We start from the raw sequence: 19,262 nt of genomic DNA on the forward strand, positions 1-19,262 counted from the left end.
GCTCTATGCGCGCCGATGCGTTGGTTTTTTTTTTTTTTCCTAGAAATACACACGACCGCTTGTCGTAAGAGAGCGCGTTGGCCGCACCGCGGCGACACTGCAGCGGCAAGGGTGTTACGTCACGTAGAAATGACGTGCTAATGGTTAATGGCTTCCATTCGGTCGAGCTAGGCTTTTATGAGCGAGCCAGAATCCAATCCAAAGAAAACACATGAGATATGATGCGATCGGCCGGTAGAATCATGAAAATATGATCGCCTGAGCGCCATACGATCGCGATAGAGATTAATATTTGACCGGAGACGGATCGGTCGTCCGCGAATTACGTGCTGAAAACTGCTTTGCACGAAGAGGAACGACGTAACCGTTATACATTCTCACATCGTCCCTACGTACTGGTTTCGGACCTGATGCAAGGAACATCGAGGTTCGCCGCGACGTTGCAGGACATACATCGCACGTAAGTACTAGTGTGCGATTTCTCGTACAGATGAACGCGTCTCGCTCGTCGTGATCGTCACGGACTCTTGTTCACGGAAAAGAGAACTGGGCGAGTCCGCTCGGGGAGAACGGGTGTGTAGGAGCAATGGCGGCTGTGTCGGTTCGCTCGCAACACTCGTGGCTCCGTGTTCCTCGCGTCGATCGCCGATTCTCCCGTCCGTGTTCGCTCGCTCCGCGTCGATTCGCGTCCGGCTTGAATCGAATCGAGCGTGACGTGGTTTATTAGCATAACGCGATCGTCCGCTCGCAAGGTAATCGCATCGTTTTTGCGATATTGCACTATATAGATCTTACACGTACGCCGATGTGTGCGTGCTCTGACTTGGCGCACGAGTGTATACTGTATATATATGTGTGTGTGTTGTGTGTGTGTGTGTGTGTGTGTGTGTATATGTATGTGTGTGTATGTGGCTCACATACCTATGACAATCGGCCTCGAGAGACACCGACGTCCAAGCGATAGCGTTGTTCCGATCGTCGCGTTTCCGTCAATGTTAGGGTAACCCAGGAAGGAGAGTCTCGCGCTCGTTCCTGCCTGTGGATATTCTTGCCCTACTCACGGTCTTTGTGATGCCTCGTGACAAATACACCGCGATGTAAAATCTCCAAGTATTACGTGGGGTATTTACACACAAGTACATGTAGAATTATATACTTGACACAATAAGTAAAGATAAATAAATAAATAAATAGAAATAAAACGAATGCGTTCTATGCATGTACGTACGAATATATCATCGGAACAGTTGTACAAATCTTGTAGCTTACAAATTTATTAGCTACATCTTTCTCCTGTGTACATGTGTGCGCGTGTGTATACTATGGAGAGTGATGCTTAAGCTATAATAAACATATACACAAAAGACTTATTAGTGCATTTTATTTATTTAAGAGCATTTGTTTCTCACATTCCATCATATCAAAGTTCGATAAAAAGATGCTTTTTACAATGTTTTATAACTTAATACGTGTGAGTATACATATGAGTTAATTTTTAGTAGGTGACATGCCTAGCACTCGTGATATTGAACGAGCCGAACGCAATGGGAGATTTCGTTCACGAAGAAGAGACAGCGCGAGCAGTGACGTGAACCGGCAGCACAGCTTTGACGGTATCGACAAGCGACACAGGAGACATGGCAAAAGTAAGAGCTCCGGAAAGAAGAAGAAGAAACGTTCGCGTGACAAGTCACTCGAAACAATTCCAACTGTAGCTTCATCCGTAGTGAAACCATTAGTTGAATATTCCGATGTGAGTAGCGAAGATCTTTCGGAGCCCGAAGCGGGAGAGATACAATCGGAGGACAGTCGCGCTAATAGTTATACGGACGGAGAAGTACCTGAATCGTTCCTTCAAAGACGGTATTATGGCGGTAGCCCGGTCCGCACTCTTGGAGCGTCGCCTATCAGCCTGTCTCCGTCACCGTCGACTCAACATCGACACTCCAATAGACGGTACTCGTTGTCGAACGAGCAACAACAACAATCGGCGACGATGCATGGCGCGACGCCTGAATACGAAGAGGAATCGAGACGGTATGCTCGACGAAAGGAGAAGAAGCATAAGCGCGAGAAAAAGAAGAAAAGAAGTTCGAGTCCGTCGTCGAATTCGGGAAAGAAGAAGAAGAGAAAATCCAAGAGGCATTCTCACAGCATGAGCCCGCATCGCGCGGTCACCGAGGAAATCGGAGGAATTCCAAGTCCAAATCGCGAGAAGCAGCTGCGAGAATCAGCTATCGCTTCCATTAATTGGTCAGAATCGCCACCGTTGCCGCTCAAAGACAACATGTCGCCCATTTCACCGGCTACGCCGCGTGAACAAAGATGCCACAGTGACGACCTAGTGGAACTAGAAATGTCGCGGCAGGTATCTCGAAATGTCACTCCGCCGTCTCTCTCGGCGACGCGTGGCCAAGTCGAGTCGCCGCACACGCCTCTAATGCCTCCATGCGCTACGACGCCGGAGAATAAGACTTGCCCAGTTGCCATACCCAAGCACTGCAGCCCCGATCGACAGAAACGTAGTCTCAGTCCCATCCACGTGACGCGCCCTCGTCCCAGCGTTAGTCCCGGACCTGTGGGGATAAATCGCAGAAGACCGCACAGCCCGAGTCCACCATCGAGACGAAGAGATCACAGTCCACCTACGCGAAGAAGAGACTTTAGCCCTACGCCGGTGCTCCACAGACTGAGGCATAGCCCGAGCCCGGCCACTGTCAGACGGCGAGAGTTTAGTCCGAGTCCCGGAAGCAGCCACAGGCGACGAACCGACAGCGGAATTATCTCCCCTAAACGTAGAAGACGAGACGAGCCATCCGATCGACGTAGTCACCGGGTTCACGACAAGGATAGGAGGGACAAGCGAAAATCAAGATCGACTAGGAGTCCCACTGGAAGCAGGTACATTTATGTAGAACATTAGATTTGATTACGAGTTATCAATTCTTACCTCTTTATATCGCGTATTAAAACGTATTAATGTTATTTAAATAACGTTTACTTATATAACGATTTCTCTCATTTTCAGATTACATTTGCCTTTGTCTCGATCGCGATCACGCAGTCCGGCAAGATGGCGAAAACTATCTCGCTCGAGATCGCGTTCGCGGCCCAGAAGGAGTCGCACTCCGAAAAGATCGCGCTCGCCCAGCAAATCTCGCAAGACTTCGAGAAAACTCAAATCGAAGAGTCCGCGTCCCAGAATACCTTCTCCTTCTCCTCACAGGGCTCGTGCTAGAAGTCCATCGAGCATCACCGCTCGAAACCTCCGAGTCCAAGCAAAGATCAGCGAGACTAGTCTTTTCGCGGAACTCGTCAAAGACCGTAACATGAGGGAATTGGCGTTTAAGAAGTTACAAGCCGCAAAGGAAAAAGTCGGGAATCAAGATGAGGTGCAAATCATAGAGAGCATCGACGAGAAAGACGGTGATGGTAACGCGATCTCCGAAAATAAAGTTTCCACTGACAATAAGGACAGATCTACAAATCACAAGGAGCAGCACGTGAAAGCTGGCGATAACGTGGTTGATGTCACCGATATTCCCGTTCCGACGAGCGACGACAGTGCTGTAACGTGCAAAACGCCACCGTTACCACCAACAGGTCAACCAATCGGTGTTCCATTACCTAATCCGATATCCGCTGCGATGAATCCACTCGTTTCTCACTCAAGCATTGTACATACCTCGCCCAATCCACCGTCGATAATGCCCAACAGTTGTCCGATCGTGTCGCATAGCCCAAATTTCTCGGCTCCCGCCCCTGGAGTACAACCACAACAACCACCACCGCCGCCACCGCCGCCGCCACCGCCACTGCCACAATCTGCTGAATCCATGTCGACGCAAGTGTCCGCCCCTTTGCCTATGTCGGTGCCGCCAATTCCACCTACACCAATTTTACCAAATATGTCTGTCCCACCACCACCGATTCCCGTTCCAGCGCCTAATACTATCATGTCCAAGTTTAATCCACCAAATAATCTTGTACCACTTAAATCTGTGGATCCTCCCAAGCCTCCCATAGTAACATTCACGACCAAAAGTTTAAAGAGATTGCCGTTGCCACCTGGCATTAACCAAAATGATTTAGAAAGCATAGATTCCCCCCCAAGCCGTTCTCCAAGTCCTCCTAGCAAAGCGCAATTAAAGGTCCCAGTATCATCAACAAAGCCACTGCAAAAAAGGAGTATCAAGGATCTGCCAATGCCGCCAGGTGAGTTTTATTTTTGGACAAGCTTTACTCGCCCACTATTATTTGATAATGATTAATTTTAACTTGGTCAATTTTTCTCAACTTGTTACTTGAACTCTAGTCGTACCTGGATCGGAGGACTTGAGTGGCGAGGACGATCCAAACGCAACGCCGCCGCGTTTGAAGGTCGAACGAGTGGCACCAAAGCCGAAATTGAAAAGACCAAAAATATTGAAACGCAGAGGATCGCGAAACTGTCATACTCCTATGTCGGCTTCCGGTGGCAAAGATTGGGGCGAACGATGCGTTGATGTGTTCGAGTTTATTGCGCAGATTGGAGAGGGTACATATGGACAGGTGTACAAGGCAAGAGATAAACGATCCGGTGTGATGGTAGCATTGAAAAAAGTTCGACTTGAAAACGAGAAAGAAGGCTTTCCTATTACTGCAGTCAGAGAAATAAAGATTCTGCGACAGCTTAATCACAAAAACATTGTTAATCTTAGAGAAATCGTCACTGATAAGCAAGACGCCCTGGATTTTCGCAAGGTACCTTTTTACATGATTGTATACAATCTGTATTATAATAATTTTGTTGATCCTTTTATTGATTAATAAGAATTATATAGAACAATTCGATATATATAGCAATGTGTTGTAACAGAATATTGTTCTATCACAAATTTAAGGAGAAAGAGCAAATTTTCTATTAGACGTTAAACAAATGTATAGAATCGATCTGTCGCTAAGTTATCTCTAAAAATATCTACTATTTCTCAGTGATTTAAGATATACCAACAAACTTATCACTAATGGAGTATGGAATTTTACTGTTTTACAGATCTTTATAAAATCAATTAATATGTTATTATCTTCCGTATTTTAGGACAAAGGCTCCTTTTATCTAGTTTTCGAATACATGGACCATGATTTGATGGGTCTGCTGGAATCCGGTATGGTGGATTTCAACGAGATGAATAATGCTAGTATCATGAAACAGTTGTTGGATGGTTTAAATTATTGTCACAGCAAAAATTTTTTGCACCGGGATATCAAATGCTCAAATATATTGATGAATAACAAGTATATATGCGTGGTCTATTGAATATTACAAATATTTCTTGCAAATACTTAATATAATATAATGTACAATTTTAATAGGGGTGAGGTTAAACTGGCTGATTTTGGATTGGCACGACTTTATAACGCAGAGGATAGACAGAGACCGTACACCAATAAGGTAATCACTCTGTGGTATAGACCTCCTGAACTTTTGCTGGGAGAAGAACGTTATGGGCCTGCGATTGATGTCTGGAGTTGCGGATGTATTTTGGGAGAATTATTTTCCAAGAAACCTTTATTTCAGGTAGTAGCCATCTTTAAAGTTGGTAAAATAAATTAATATTAATTTTCTATCAATATTAATTTTTATCAGGCCAACGTAGATCTGATGCAATTGGAAATGATTTCGAGGGTTTGTGGAACACCAACTCCTGCTGTTTGGCCTTCTGTGATAAAATTACCACATTGGCATACACTTAAGCCAAAAAAGCAGCATAGAAGACGTCTGAGGGAGGATTTTGCGTTTATGCCAGGAGCAGCCTTGGATCTCCTGGATAAAATGTTAGAATTGGATCCTGAGAAACGGATTACGGCAGCCGATGCGCTTAAGAGTGCTTGGTTGAAAAACGTTCAGCCCGAACAGTATGTTATCTTTGCATTTGCTTGTGCCAGATTTTTATATGCATTATATGGAGTACTCTAAACTGTTTCTTTGTTCAAATCTGATAAAAAATGCATTTTTATATGACCTATCAGGATGCCAGCACCACAACTTCCGACTTGGCAAGATTGTCATGAACTTTGGAGCAAAAAGCGGAAGCGCTTGTTACGGGAACAGCAAGAGAGTGTTGCAGCAAAGTTGCCTCCTCTTCTTCCATATCCGAATAAAGGGGGTCCCAACAAGGATGATCTATCAGATGTCGGGGGGTGAGTAAAGCCGTAAAGAAATCGAATTTACGAGCTGCTGAGACATATGTCTCGATGCCAATCAACAATTAATTTGCTTACATGTAGATGGCTGTGTACGACAGTTGTGCTTGGCATTTATTTTCTTTAGTGAAATGCATTGTTCGAGTAATGAATTTCTTGTTCAGTGACAAGTGACATCGAAAAGAAAGTGTTATAGTAGTATATAGTTTCTATGTTCTTTCCGATTCTCATTTGCATGCTGACCTTCCTTCCTCTCAGCCTAATAAATCAACGAGTTAATTTTAGTTTCGTTCACAGTCGTTCGAACACGACCATGGCAATAACGCAGAACAATGGAAAATAGAAGCACGAAACATCCTTCTCTGTTCGTGGCTTCGCTCTACAGAGATTGTTTATTCTTAAACGATTGATTTAATAGACTGTGTGAGATATACTTAAATGTATATTTTTCAAGGCATATGCAACATGCCTCGGCGATAATATTTTATTATAATAAAATATGTTATATTACTCTTATAACTCTTTGGCTACGTTTTGTAAATTTTTTTAAATTTGAAAAAACTTTGACAAATAAGATAAAGCTTACTATGATACAGATCAATTTTATTACTTTTATACTGATTTAATATAAAAAGACGATGTAATAAATTATTAGTGAAATGTAGTCTTTCTTTATAGCTTCTTATTACAAAACTTTATGATTTCAGTTATATGATATTTAAGTTATGTAACTGTAAAATGTATACGATATTTGTGTAGCTAAAGGGTTAATTATCGTCCCACTATCCATATCAAGTTAATTTTACAAAAATTAAATGATTATTATAATTATATTATTATAATTCTCTATATGCCTAATAATCATTTACAACATACAATGCTCTATACAAGAGGAAAGTATACATCCTAGTAATTACTGTGATTCAGTCTACCATTCGTTTTTAAGGATGATTGTAAAAATTAAATTATCGATTTATTCAGTTTAGATATATATATACATGTTTCGTCAATGTATACAAAAAGAGAACGCGTACATGTATACAAAACTATACTATAAATACATACATCGCACGCGTGCACACACACGCGCGCACGCGCACGCACGCACATATTTGCAAAAAAGAATATATAATATGCATGTGCTCATTCATATAATCGAATGAGAAGTATTTATGTATAATTTTTGCGCACATGCATACTAATTTAGATTCTTTTAGACATTGATTTATACCATCTCTATATACATAGAAATTCAAAGAAATACTGATTGTAAATAAATATAGAAGTCACGTCAATGTGATTTCTCCTTGCTAATGTTTATAAAAAAAACGTTAAGTACCTATAGTTAGAGCGTAAAATGACGATCTGTATAAATAGATGAGCTATAAGCTCTATAATGTAAATATATATAGGACATACAAAATATACAGGACATGCTGCATCGGAAGATCGAAGAAGACGAATATGAGAAGATCAGAATTAAAGTTGTGAAGATGTTAGCCTACTGTTAACTTTATTTATAATTAATCCAATTTATTCAAACATTCACATTTTCGGCGTACATTAATCATCTCTTAGCCACTGTATTACAATTTAGTGATTCGTATTATAGATAGTTATGATGACTTTTTTGCAAGATACAAACAGCGAATCAATGTGTATTTATTTAGTATTTTTTTTTGCATGTGCGTTACTTTAACTGACACTGTCGATAAAATTCAGTCTTGGATGTTTCCTAATGTAATGTCATAGCAATATTGTAAAATAATATTCGAATGCTGCAATATATTATATTTAAATATATTCAAAGACATTACTTAAAATGTCTTTATGAGCAGTAAATAAATCTTTAAAGATATCCAAACATTCTTTAATTTTTTTAGTTAGTGATTTTTTTACTTTTATTCTCATATATCATGTACTAATATTTGTTTTAAAAAATCAACAAGCAGCACTCGATAATTATCATGAAAAATACTTATTTACCAGCGTTTACAGATTCATACATGTAAAATAATCATAAAAAATATATGTTACTGTTTCTTTCTCTACTTATTCCACAAATATTTTGACACGTTTCCGCTATTTTTAAAAATAAAGCAGGTAAATTAAATGTTTCATTTCTTTAATATGTAAATACTTGAATCATGTTTCTCCGATAGTAAATCAAGCATAGTATTAATACATGTGAGAATGGGATAGAATAAATATTAAAATGTTTATTATATTTGTGATAATACATTAAAATCTTTAATAAGTAGAAAAATTGAACAAATATAATGTATAATGTATTTGTGATATACTATTAAACATGTATATATACTGCATATTCTCATATGTATGAATGTATGTATATACATATATATATATATATATATATATATATATATATATATATATATATGCATTTCTCCGCATAATAGAAAATTTTCGAGTTTCTCATTATCATAATATTATAAAACTATCTCGTACATACATACATATATATATACATATACCTTAAGCGTTTTGTATATGTATATTTTACGCTATTATATATGCATATATAATAACGTGTGTATTAATATGTAAAATAAGTATATACAGAAAAGGTAGCAATATAACAAAAATCATTTTTATATACCAAAGTTTACTACGTCTTGACACAATTACACATTCATGTAACAATATAAATTAAAAAACTAAATTCTTTTCTCGTGTTTTTCAAACAAAAAGATACAGAAAATCGTATTTGTTTCGTCATTGATTTGATTTGAAGGAAATTATGTGTGAAAAACAATAAAGTACGATCTTCATGTAATTTGCAATGTCCTCAATGGATCAATAGATTACAGTAACAAGACAATCTTTACATAGTAATTAATATTCCAAAAATGTCATTTGCTTTAAGAATTAAAAAAATATTTTACATTATAATGTATTCTAAGTAAAAAATATACAATGTAAGAAATACAAATGAACATCTGTCAGTATAGAGTATATTCATAATAAAATAATGTTTGTATATAAATACATTTATAAATAATGATGTAAAATACTTTTGAAAATATAATGTTTCAAAACATGTTACATGTTTTTACATACAATTTTTATTAAGGAATCTGTAATAAGCGTGAAATTTGATAATATAATATATAGTTTATAAAAAGTATATTTGTTCCACGATGTAAAAAATAGTTTATATTATATTGATAAGATTCTTTTTTCTCTTTCAAATATATAGTGTTTTAAAAAATTTATTTAATTCTGTTCATGCAAATTATATATAAGGTAAAAGTGTTTTTATTCATATTGTTAACGAATGTTGTTTCATTATTACATAAAATATAAATTATCAATTGCGTGAACATTGTATAAGATAATGCTTTATAATTATAATATAATTAATAAAAATATATACGGAGTTTAATAACGCAAATCGACACAACGGTGTATATCGTTCTATCTTCATTATTCGTTGAATATCAAGAAAAATAGAACGTTTGTGTCAACTTGAGTGTTATTAAGTGGAAAGCATCTATAAGAACGCGAATGCTAAGAATAATTTATAAAAATTTATATACAATATATAAATTTATATAATTTACATACACACACAAGGACATATACATAACTTATATACACACACATGCTGTACACGAAAAAATATATTTAAATTATTCAAACATAAAATAATTATTGTTACAAAGATATTGATATTTGGGTGATTAATATCTATTGCGTATTGTGGAATATGTAGAAAATGAGACATATATAACTTCGGATAAAAACTTATAAACGGAACAATTGGCATAACATCTAATAGGAACAAATTATGTTTCAGGAGATAATATAATTGGGCTGAATAATAGGTGGACAAATTTTGTAGCACTTGTAAGAATATATAATAGGTAATGAAAGTTCCAAATCTCAATACGTGTTTATGTCCGGAGTGTCCAATTTTATTGACTTATATCTGTCAACTATGTGAATCAATAACCACCCATGTGCTTGAGCTTTGCTAACCAAGTATAATCGAAATATATAATGATAATATATAATCTCGCTCTACAATATTGTTTTATATAAGGTGTGTGTGTGTGTGTGTGTGTGTGTGTGTGTGTGTGTGTGTGTGTGTGTGTGTGTGTGTGTGTGTGTGTGTGTGTGTGTGTGTGTGTGTGGGTGGGTGGGTGGGTGGGTGGGTGGGTGTGTGTGTGCGCGCGCGTGCGTGTGTGTGTGTGTGCGTGCACAGTGATACATTGAATTTGGTACATTGAAATGAAAAGCATACTTTGCTCTTTTTCATTGTTCTACAAGATTGTTATTTATATACAAATAAACAATAAATAAAATTCTACAATTATATCTCTATATTAATACGCTATATGCATGTGTATATGTGTAAATTTAGTACATATGTAATTGATTGAAGACAGGTTTGTGAGGCTATTTAATTGCATGATCTTCCACAGTATTTCTTTATATACTTAAGCTATTAAATATAATGCAACAATATTTTATTAATAATCAAGATGTTATAATCAAGTCAAATTTTTATAAGCTTTTTGTTTAAAAAGCTATTACAATTTATAATTAAAAATATTTAAAAACATTGCAATTATTGATTTTTTACTTAATTAAAAATCGTTTGCTCTCTCTCTCTCTCTCTCTCTCTCTCTCTCTCTCTCTCTCTCTCTCTCTCTCTCTCTCTCTCTCTCTCTCTCTCTCTCTCTCTCTCTCTCTCTCTCTTTCTCTCTCCTCTGCCTGCATGTGAATTAATATCATTGCATTTATTGTATATATCATTTGTATTTTATTTTGAAGTTGTACTTATTAAATTTTCACGTATGGCCTGTAACTCTGTTACAGGTCCTCTAAACGATTAAAGATGGAAGCAGGCTATAACTCACACCCAAGCAGGCTTGGCGTGGAAGCTCATTACGGTGAAGATAATTTGTTTAATCAAAGCGGGCCATACGTGGTGTCTACGCCATCGTATTATTTCAACGCTTCACCACCCGTTAAATCACAATTGAATTTAAAAGGAGATAATCAATCATCATTGGACGTGTGTATCGAAGATAATCTTACCCGGAGACTGATGATTCTCACGAACGCTTTGAATCAGGGAAAACCGATTCGAGTCGACGATCTTCTGTCCTTGCGGTCAGATCAGAATGAGGTAATTATGTAGAAAAATCCTATTGTGAAGTCCTATAAGAATTTCAATTATGACAATCGCTTCACGTGACATCGATTAATATTTAATTGTTACATTTATATTTATTAAGGAAATATTTGCCAATAATACGATAAATTTTCTTCTAGTTATTAACATGTATAATATTTACAGTGTGATCCCAAGGTGATACAATTGTTGGGTGATCTACGCGCGGAGCTTCGCCTCGTCGCGAACGCTCGACCAGGCGGACAGCTGGAGCCTCATCTTCCCATATTGAACCCACCTCTTCTAGGTTCGTGACTCTCGACATTTATATCCTTCCCTGATTAATATTGCTATTGACATACAACTTATCTTATAGATACGAATACACCGCACATGCCAGGTAATTTCGACGCGCACGCGGTGTATGCCGGCGACGATGCTGTGAGCTCTCACGGAAGATGGTCCCAGTTGGCCACTGCTGGTGTTCGGAACGCCTTGTCGGCGCTCATATCCTATCATGCCAGTCTGGATAACATTTATAATCCCGCTACTTCTGCGTCTGCTATCGGCCGATTGCCGTCAAATAAACTGCCCGGGCAGCCCAACCTGGCGCAGAATCTTTTCCTGCCCTCGACTTCCTCGCAACAATCCACTTTTAGTTCGTAATAATTTTACATAGTCGTCATATGGCACATGACCGTATTCTGTATATGTATATGTATGGGTGTGGTGGGTATGTGTGCGCGCGCGCGTGTATGCGTGCGTGTGTGCGTGAGTGTATGAAATTAAAAAAAATCTATAAATCGCTATTTTTCAAATTGTGCTAGTGACAGTGAGAGAGAGAGAAAGAGAGAGAGAGAGGAGGGGGGCGGGGGGGTGAGAAAGTGAGAAAGTTAGTACGACCATATCATTGATTTGTTTATAGTCTCCATTATCATCACTCCATTAATTTTAAATGCACGTTTAGTGTATAATTGTACGATATGCGATCAGATACTTAATTAGAATATGACTTCTTTCCCAATGACAGTGGTATTATAGTAATCATAATACATACTAAATTGCTAATGATACAATTATTTCCGTTATTTCTCAGTCATGTGTGCTGAAGAGTTTTTTCTCTGACTTTCTTTCCTGCATCATTACGAAAGATCTGTGATACACATATGTATATACATATACATACATACATACATTGTGAGTATAGAAAGCTGAATTTAAAAAAGAGCTTCACTCCGATATTTGTTTTCATTTTGATAAAAAAACAGTAAGACTTGTTTACATAATGCTTGACGCGAACAAGGTTTGCATTCTATTTTAATCTTACGAAAGAATTTTATTTTCAAGAGAAAATAGGCGATGCAATGAGAGAAACGTTGAGAGATTTGTGTAACAACAGTAACGCTAGAAATGTGAATATTTATTTGTTCTTTAAGATTTTTTATATAAGATACTAGTGCTTATTTATTACGAACGTATTTACAGTATACAATGTACATATATGCTAAGAAATATAATAAAGGTGTCGCGACAGAAGAATGTCTCAAAGTTCATCAAATTGAAACATGTCTATGTATTAATAAAAAAAAGTTACATATGTATGTGTTTTTTTGGCAATTTGTGAGTTATATGAATATTTTTATTATTCTCGGACTTGTATTTTTCCTTTTTGTAAAATCTAAAAATCATTCAGGGTCGGTTGTTCCAACTTCTTGGTAAATTTACCTATCAGGTAAATATATGTTTGTCTTTATTTATTTAAGAAAAGAAATGAAGATAGACACATGCTTACCTGGTAGATAAGTTTACCAAGAAGTTGAAACAACCGACCCTCAGAATTAGAGACTTTTGGCATCTCTGAGTACCTAAGCTTATTCATGCCATCATCTATGATGTACATACATACGTACTCAATACATATACATGTATGTGTATGGGTTAAGTATTATGGCGGAGCGTGTCGAACCACGAAACTTCGCATAATGATGTACAATATATAAAAATAAATGTTAGAGCTCATATAGCCCAACTAGTGAAGATAAATAGTTGAAATAGTTGGTTTATTGTGCAATTACGATTTTTGAAAACCGAATTAAGCAAGTAATCGAAAAAGTACTACAGAAGAGCTACAAGAGTTGCTTGGAAACGACGTGAGCTTACTTACTCCATTAACGATGTCGGTGAGTTTGCAATTTAAATACCTGATGCACAATGAAACTGCGAGAAAAGCAATGGAGAGTTACAATGAAATTTTGCAAAAAGCATTACAACATTATCAAGGTAGGTGTATATATAATTACTATGTCAATTATACCTAAATATATATATATTTTTAAATATTATATGAGTACTCAAATATTTTATAATTAAAAAATAACATATATAATGTATAATTTCTATATCATTTCACATAAACTTATGTATTTGAAATTGTACAATTTATAAAATTTTTAATTATAAATCTTTAAATACTCTTTGGAAAACTTTCACACATAACTTCTGCCCTCTAGAAATGATAGAAAGAACTAAGCATAAAAGGCACATATTTGATTCATGCTGCTATCTGCAGTTAATCATGTGAATTAGGTTGTGTAGAGACCTTCTAATTTCTAATAATGCCCAGTCTACAATGAGTCGTTGGTCGTAAGAAATTTAACCAATCACAGTTGATCTTAGAGAAGAATAACCGAACATAATTGGTTACGACCAACAAATTTCTTACGACCAACGACCAACGACTCATTGTAGACTGGGCATAAGAGACTGGCCAATAAAGGGACACTTTTGAATGGCTGCGTTCAGCAGACCACAGCAGACACAACTGTTGAGTGGCCGCTCAGTGATTCTTTAATATGATTGGTTAGATCTAAAGGTATTAACTAATCATATTAAAGAATCACTGAGCGCTCACCAGCGCTCACTCAACAGTTGTGTCTGCTGAACGCGGCCATTGGTTATCGTCAATTCGCGCTCATATTCTAAACACACAAACCTTTCCATTAACATTATAAATCAACACAAAAAAAATAAAACAAAACAAAATATTATGTTCTTTTTATATACAATATTTTAAAACATATATACTAAAATATGTTTTGTACTTCTTATAAGCAACACAGAAGTGAGGTTATCTGTAGGCGTTTAGTCTTTACACCCGACATTGCCCGACATTTTTGGGAACATCTACACTCGAAATAGAGCATAAGATATTTTTCTCTCACTCGTAAAAATTTGACGAGATTTTTGATGACAGTCTCTTATTAGAGAGTCTCTAGATTTTTGTAACTAATTCTGCTACTAAACAATACAAAATTCTAAATTAAGTCATAAAATGCAATTAGATACTTGATAACTTTTTTGTTTTACAGATTTATTGGAAGATTATATAAAATTGCAGGAACAATGTGGACAGTGTAAAGCGTAAGTTTATTAATATTTTTACTTATTATATAATTCATATTTATATAATTTAGACATCAATCAAAATTAAATTTAAGATCTTAGCAAAACAGCTGATTTTTTATTTCAAGATAATGTTTTATGTATTAAATCTTTGTCTTTAGTAAACGCAAAATAACTATTATTATCTTGTTATCTTGTTATCTTGTCTTTCAAATATTAAATTATAAATAGATTTACTTTTTAGCTTAAAGCTGGAAACACAAGACAATTATTAATTGTGTGTTATTAAAGACAAAAATTTAAGTCATACAACTTGTCTTAAAATTGTTAGTTGGCCATTCTGTTAAGATTCCTAAATTTAATGTAACACAATTTTCACACACAGAAACACCACACAAATTTAAATAATTTTGCCAATAATTGGCATGGTCTCTTTGATGCACTGCTATATTGGTGCAAAAAGTTAGAGTGAAACAAATATATATGTATCTCACTCTAACTTATTGCATTAGTGTAGCAGTACAGCGAGAAAGAATAGGCCTAATATGTTATGAAAGTATTCATGCATGTACACACACACACACACACACACACACACACACACACACACACACACATATGTATATGTATAATTTTATAGGCATTCTTCATCGCAAATGACGATTGATACAGCTTGTACAAAAACAAAAGGTGAAGCAACATTCCAACATTTAAATAATGCTAAAGTGGAAGAAAGTAATTGCATTCCATTAATGGAATTAGACACATTAAATATTAATTGTATTAATTTTGATACAAGAATTGATCCATCAAATGCAAGTGAATTTTTACACAAAGATATCAATGAAAATGATCCAGTTAGTCCGCCAGAAAGTCCAGTATTTTCTAGAGCATTATTAAAAACTGGCAGCAATTCTATAAAAAAATTGCGTTCACTTAAAACAGTATGCAATCCAACTTCAAATATGAAAACACAACATAACATTGAAAAAGTTCCTTCAAAATATAATCACAAATTAGAACTTAGCACAACACATCATGTGGAAACTACATTTTTGCCAAATGGAAAGAGATTGAAACAATCTCGACTTACATTTTGTCCAGTTAAAAGTAATGAAAAGATGGTAGCATCTTCAAATATAGATAAACATAAGTCAACTGGTACAATACATAATGTACAACAGAACTTTATTCCAGATATTTTTACAACAAATATAACTGTTACTGAAAATGAGGCTAGTGAAATTTCTGAAGATATAATAGAAATCAGTCCTACACAAAAAAGTCCTATCACATCAAAAGTTAAACGATGTTTAAAATTCAAAAGAAAAATTCCTACGAAACGAAAGATAATTTCTCCATATAAAAATAAATATCTTGGCTTAAGTTCTGGTCCAAGTGCTGTTTCAGAGCTAATAGATTTTAAATTGTACTCTAAACATACTTCTATACAAATGGAAGATGATAAATCTTCCACAAATACAGCAGTTGATACATTAAAAGATAAAATTAATACAAGTTATCTTTCACCAATAAAAATACATAATGAAACCAATGTTGAAATTAAAAAATCTATTGAAACTCAAAAGGAAGATCAATTATTAATAAAAAATAAAGTACAAAAGCTTAAAAATATAAACTTTGTCTATAAAGACGAAACTTTTTATTTACCTGTGAAACAAGCTGCAAATAGAAATGATATGAATAATTTAAATTTGAATGATACAGAAAACGAGCCACCTGAAAAAAAAAAATTGGGCGAGTTTACTGTGTAAGTATCATTTAATGACTGTGGTAATATAAGTTACTTTTACTTGATTTTATTATTTAATGAAAACGTTATTTATAGATTGCAAAAAAGAAAGATAGAGGCTTCAGAGCAGCTTAATATGCAGTGTAAAACTGACAGAGCAAAGTTAAACGGTTTGGATTGTTGGGAATGTCGAGAGGTAAGATTCATTATATAAAGCATATAGTTATATAAAGTTATACAAAATAATACATACAGAAATTTCTATATATGTATATTTTTTTTCATTATGATAATTTATATAAATTATTTAATTTTTTAGTATTATAAGAATTTGTCACTGTCAAAAGAAGAATTGCAAAAGCGGAAGAATCAATGCTCACGACATCGACACAAACATGAAAGGCCAAACACACCAGAAGGTATAATATTTTATTTAATCACTTTCTTATATATTACAGTCTGTGAGAAAAGTATCCGGAATTAGTCATTTAAAAGTCCCGCGATAAAGGTATCGAAAAAATTTTTTGTGTGTAAGCCGGCAGCACTATACCTAGGGTACGTTCCGTTTCACGCATGATACGCATGATGCATCGTTCATCCTTGTTGTTTGTCAAACGTTAAACAAGAATGAACAATGCATTATGCGCATTACGCGTTGAAACGGAACGCAGCCCTAATTGCAACGCTAAATTTAAGCGCGATCTGTCAATGTATCAGTTTGTTTATAATAGTTGTTTACGTTAGTCGAATTCAAGAGTGTTTTGCAATTTTCATAATAGACGAATTTGATCGAGCAAAGAATTTGTCTTAAATTTTGTGTTGCCAACGAAATTTCTTGTGCTGAATTGAAAATGCTACAAAGGCCTTTGGTGAATCACGTCTATCGAAAAAAACCGTATGAATGGTATGAGGCATTCAAAGAAGGCCGAGAATGGTTATTGATTTGTCTCGATCTGGTCGACCATGCTCACCGTTTTCTTCGATTATCGTGTATTGCGCATTCAGAATTTCTTTTCAGATTGACAAGCCGTTAATAAAGAATATTATTTGGACGCTATGAGGTGTTTGCGAGAGTGTTTGTCGAAAAAGGACAGATTTGTATTTAGAAAAACGATCTTTGAATCTTGCACCACAATAATGCGTCGTCGCACACAGATTTTTGTACGCGATTTTTAGCCAAAAATTCAACAAGTGTCATCGACCAAGCACCGTATTCACTAGACGATTCCATGTGACTTTCCTTTTCGCCAAACTCAAGTTACCATTTCGAGAAAGGCGTTTTCAATCGATTAAAGCCATAAAAGAAAATTTGCAAAAGCTCAAAAACAATACCAGCTTTAGCATTTGAAAATTATTTTGAGGATTGAATTAAACATTGATATATGTGTATTACATTCAATGGAACCTATTTTGAAGGCGACAAAATCAATATTGATAAATAAATATTTTGTTTTATTTAATAATTCGGATATTTTTTTACAGTACACACACACACGTGATGTATCATATACTAAAAAATATTTTTTACAGGTTTTTGGGATCCAGAGTTTCCCGAAACATTATCAAGCACTTATCGACAAAATAAAAATTAAAATGCTTTGCCAATCGAATCTACTTCCCAAGACTTTGATACGACTTTAATTAGATTTCAACGATTCCAAAATGGAGTTTCGTGCATAATAATTATATATTTTAAATACATTATTATTAAAATAAATATGAAATAAAATATAAATTATTGGTTAAAGACATAAGTGTATGTATATATTTTTCTATTTTTCTAAAAATAAAGATTTTGTGATATAAATAAATATTATTACAAAAATAAATATTAAAATGTTTACGATTATGTAACAAATTTTGAACGGAAGAAAATATAAACATGTTCATAGTTTGAACATAGATAATTTTTATTATTTTACAACATATATATATAGTATTATATATTGGGCAACGCAGTATAGATTTTACATATAATTATATCATTTATATATAGAGAGAAAAATTCCTTTACACAAAAATATAGAATTTGTTTTGTGAGTCAGTCGGTGCTAAAGAAGGCTAATCAAACTCAGTTGCGGTGATCAAGCAAAGTTTGACACAGTTTCAAGGTACATTAGTGTTCCTGCTTGTTCAATATCTTCTCTAAAATATTTGCATTGTGCAACACTGTTAAACAATTAATATATAGGCTCGTGAAACATTAAGTCTTAAATCTATTACTACTCACATAGCACACCTCATCACAACATACAACGTCGTAGATACGTGACATTCTTCATACGGAGATGTTTTATAAGTATTTTTATTTAGTATCAATTTCGATATTACTTGCAAAAATATATTTAAATCAAATACTGTTATAGTCTCTCCTTTTCATTTCTTAAAATTTTTGACAAATTAAATAGATATACAGTATGTACTTTAAAGTATACAATAAAAAAGTATGTATATATTTCGAAATAATACTAAAATTAAATTATAAAGTCAAAAGTTTTGATACAAATATTGATAAGGCTCAATTTTTTGCTCCAAACTGAAAAGGACAAAGTTATTGTTTGTTGTTTGTGTTGTTGATCATGATATGGTATTTGTCGAGTTGTGTTAGTGGTCGAGTTGTTGAGGGTTGGGTTGGTGTTGAGTGTATTGGCTGAGGGAACGTCCTAGATGCGCACAGTATAAAACGGACCAATCAGATTGCTGAGTTAGGGTTAGCATGAATTTGATTGGTGGTGTCCGTTTTACACTGTGCGCATCTGGGATTCGCTCTTATTG

The 19,262-nt window shown here is 35.0% G+C and overlaps 2 protein-coding genes across 14 annotated transcripts; both read left to right on the forward strand.

Annotated features, from left to right (window-relative positions):
* The first annotated feature begins 72 nt into the window (after positions 1-72).
* On the forward strand, positions 73-12,931 carry LOC105839281 (cyclin-dependent kinase 12). 10 transcript variants are annotated; one of them, XM_036287704.1, is made up of 11 exons: positions 74-460; positions 1,503-2,901; positions 3,029-4,215; positions 4,316-4,743; positions 5,081-5,277; positions 5,356-5,560; positions 5,630-5,898; positions 6,013-6,183; positions 11,035-11,347; positions 11,519-11,639; positions 11,709-12,929. In XM_036287704.1, exons 2-11 carry the CDS (start codon positions 1,508-1,510, stop codon positions 11,996-11,998), a joined length of 4,575 nt encoding a protein of 1,524 aa, XP_036143597.1. In that variant the 5' UTR covers positions 74-460; positions 1,503-1,507; the 3' UTR covers positions 11,999-12,929. The 10 variants fall into 10 exon arrangements, 9 of the variants coding, with proteins under 9 accessions (XP_036143600.1, XP_036143597.1, XP_036143592.1 ...); XM_036287699.1 differs by having other exon boundaries at positions 76-460; positions 1,500-2,901; XM_036287700.1 differs by lacking the exon at positions 74-460 and adding an exon at positions 467-752 and having other exon boundaries at positions 1,500-2,901; positions 11,709-12,931.
* A 141-nt stretch (positions 12,932-13,072) lies between these two features.
* Positions 13,073-18,241, forward strand: LOC105837271 (DNA endonuclease RBBP8). 4 transcript variants are annotated; one of them, XM_028190399.2, is made up of 7 exons: positions 13,073-13,612; positions 14,701-14,752; positions 15,375-15,424; positions 15,932-16,505; positions 16,584-16,683; positions 16,807-16,906; positions 18,018-18,241. In XM_028190399.2, the coding sequence occupies exons 1-7, from the start codon at positions 13,507-13,509 to the stop codon at positions 18,077-18,079; spliced, it is 1,044 nt and encodes a 347-aa protein (XP_028046200.1). In that variant the 5' UTR covers positions 13,073-13,506; the 3' UTR covers positions 18,080-18,241. The 4 variants fall into 4 exon arrangements, with proteins under 4 accessions (XP_028046200.1, XP_028046201.1, XP_012537344.1 ...); XM_028190400.2 differs by having other exon boundaries at positions 13,079-13,612; positions 16,463-16,505; XM_012681890.3 differs by having other exon boundaries at positions 13,079-13,612; positions 15,375-16,505.
* The last annotated feature ends 1,021 nt before the right edge of the window (positions 18,242-19,262 follow it).

The sequence above is a fragment of the Monomorium pharaonis genome, chromosome 5 (genome assembly GCF_013373865.1).
Source record: "Monomorium pharaonis isolate MP-MQ-018 chromosome 5, ASM1337386v2, whole genome shotgun sequence".
Classification (NCBI taxonomy): domain Eukaryota; kingdom Metazoa; phylum Arthropoda; class Insecta; order Hymenoptera; family Formicidae; genus Monomorium; species Monomorium pharaonis.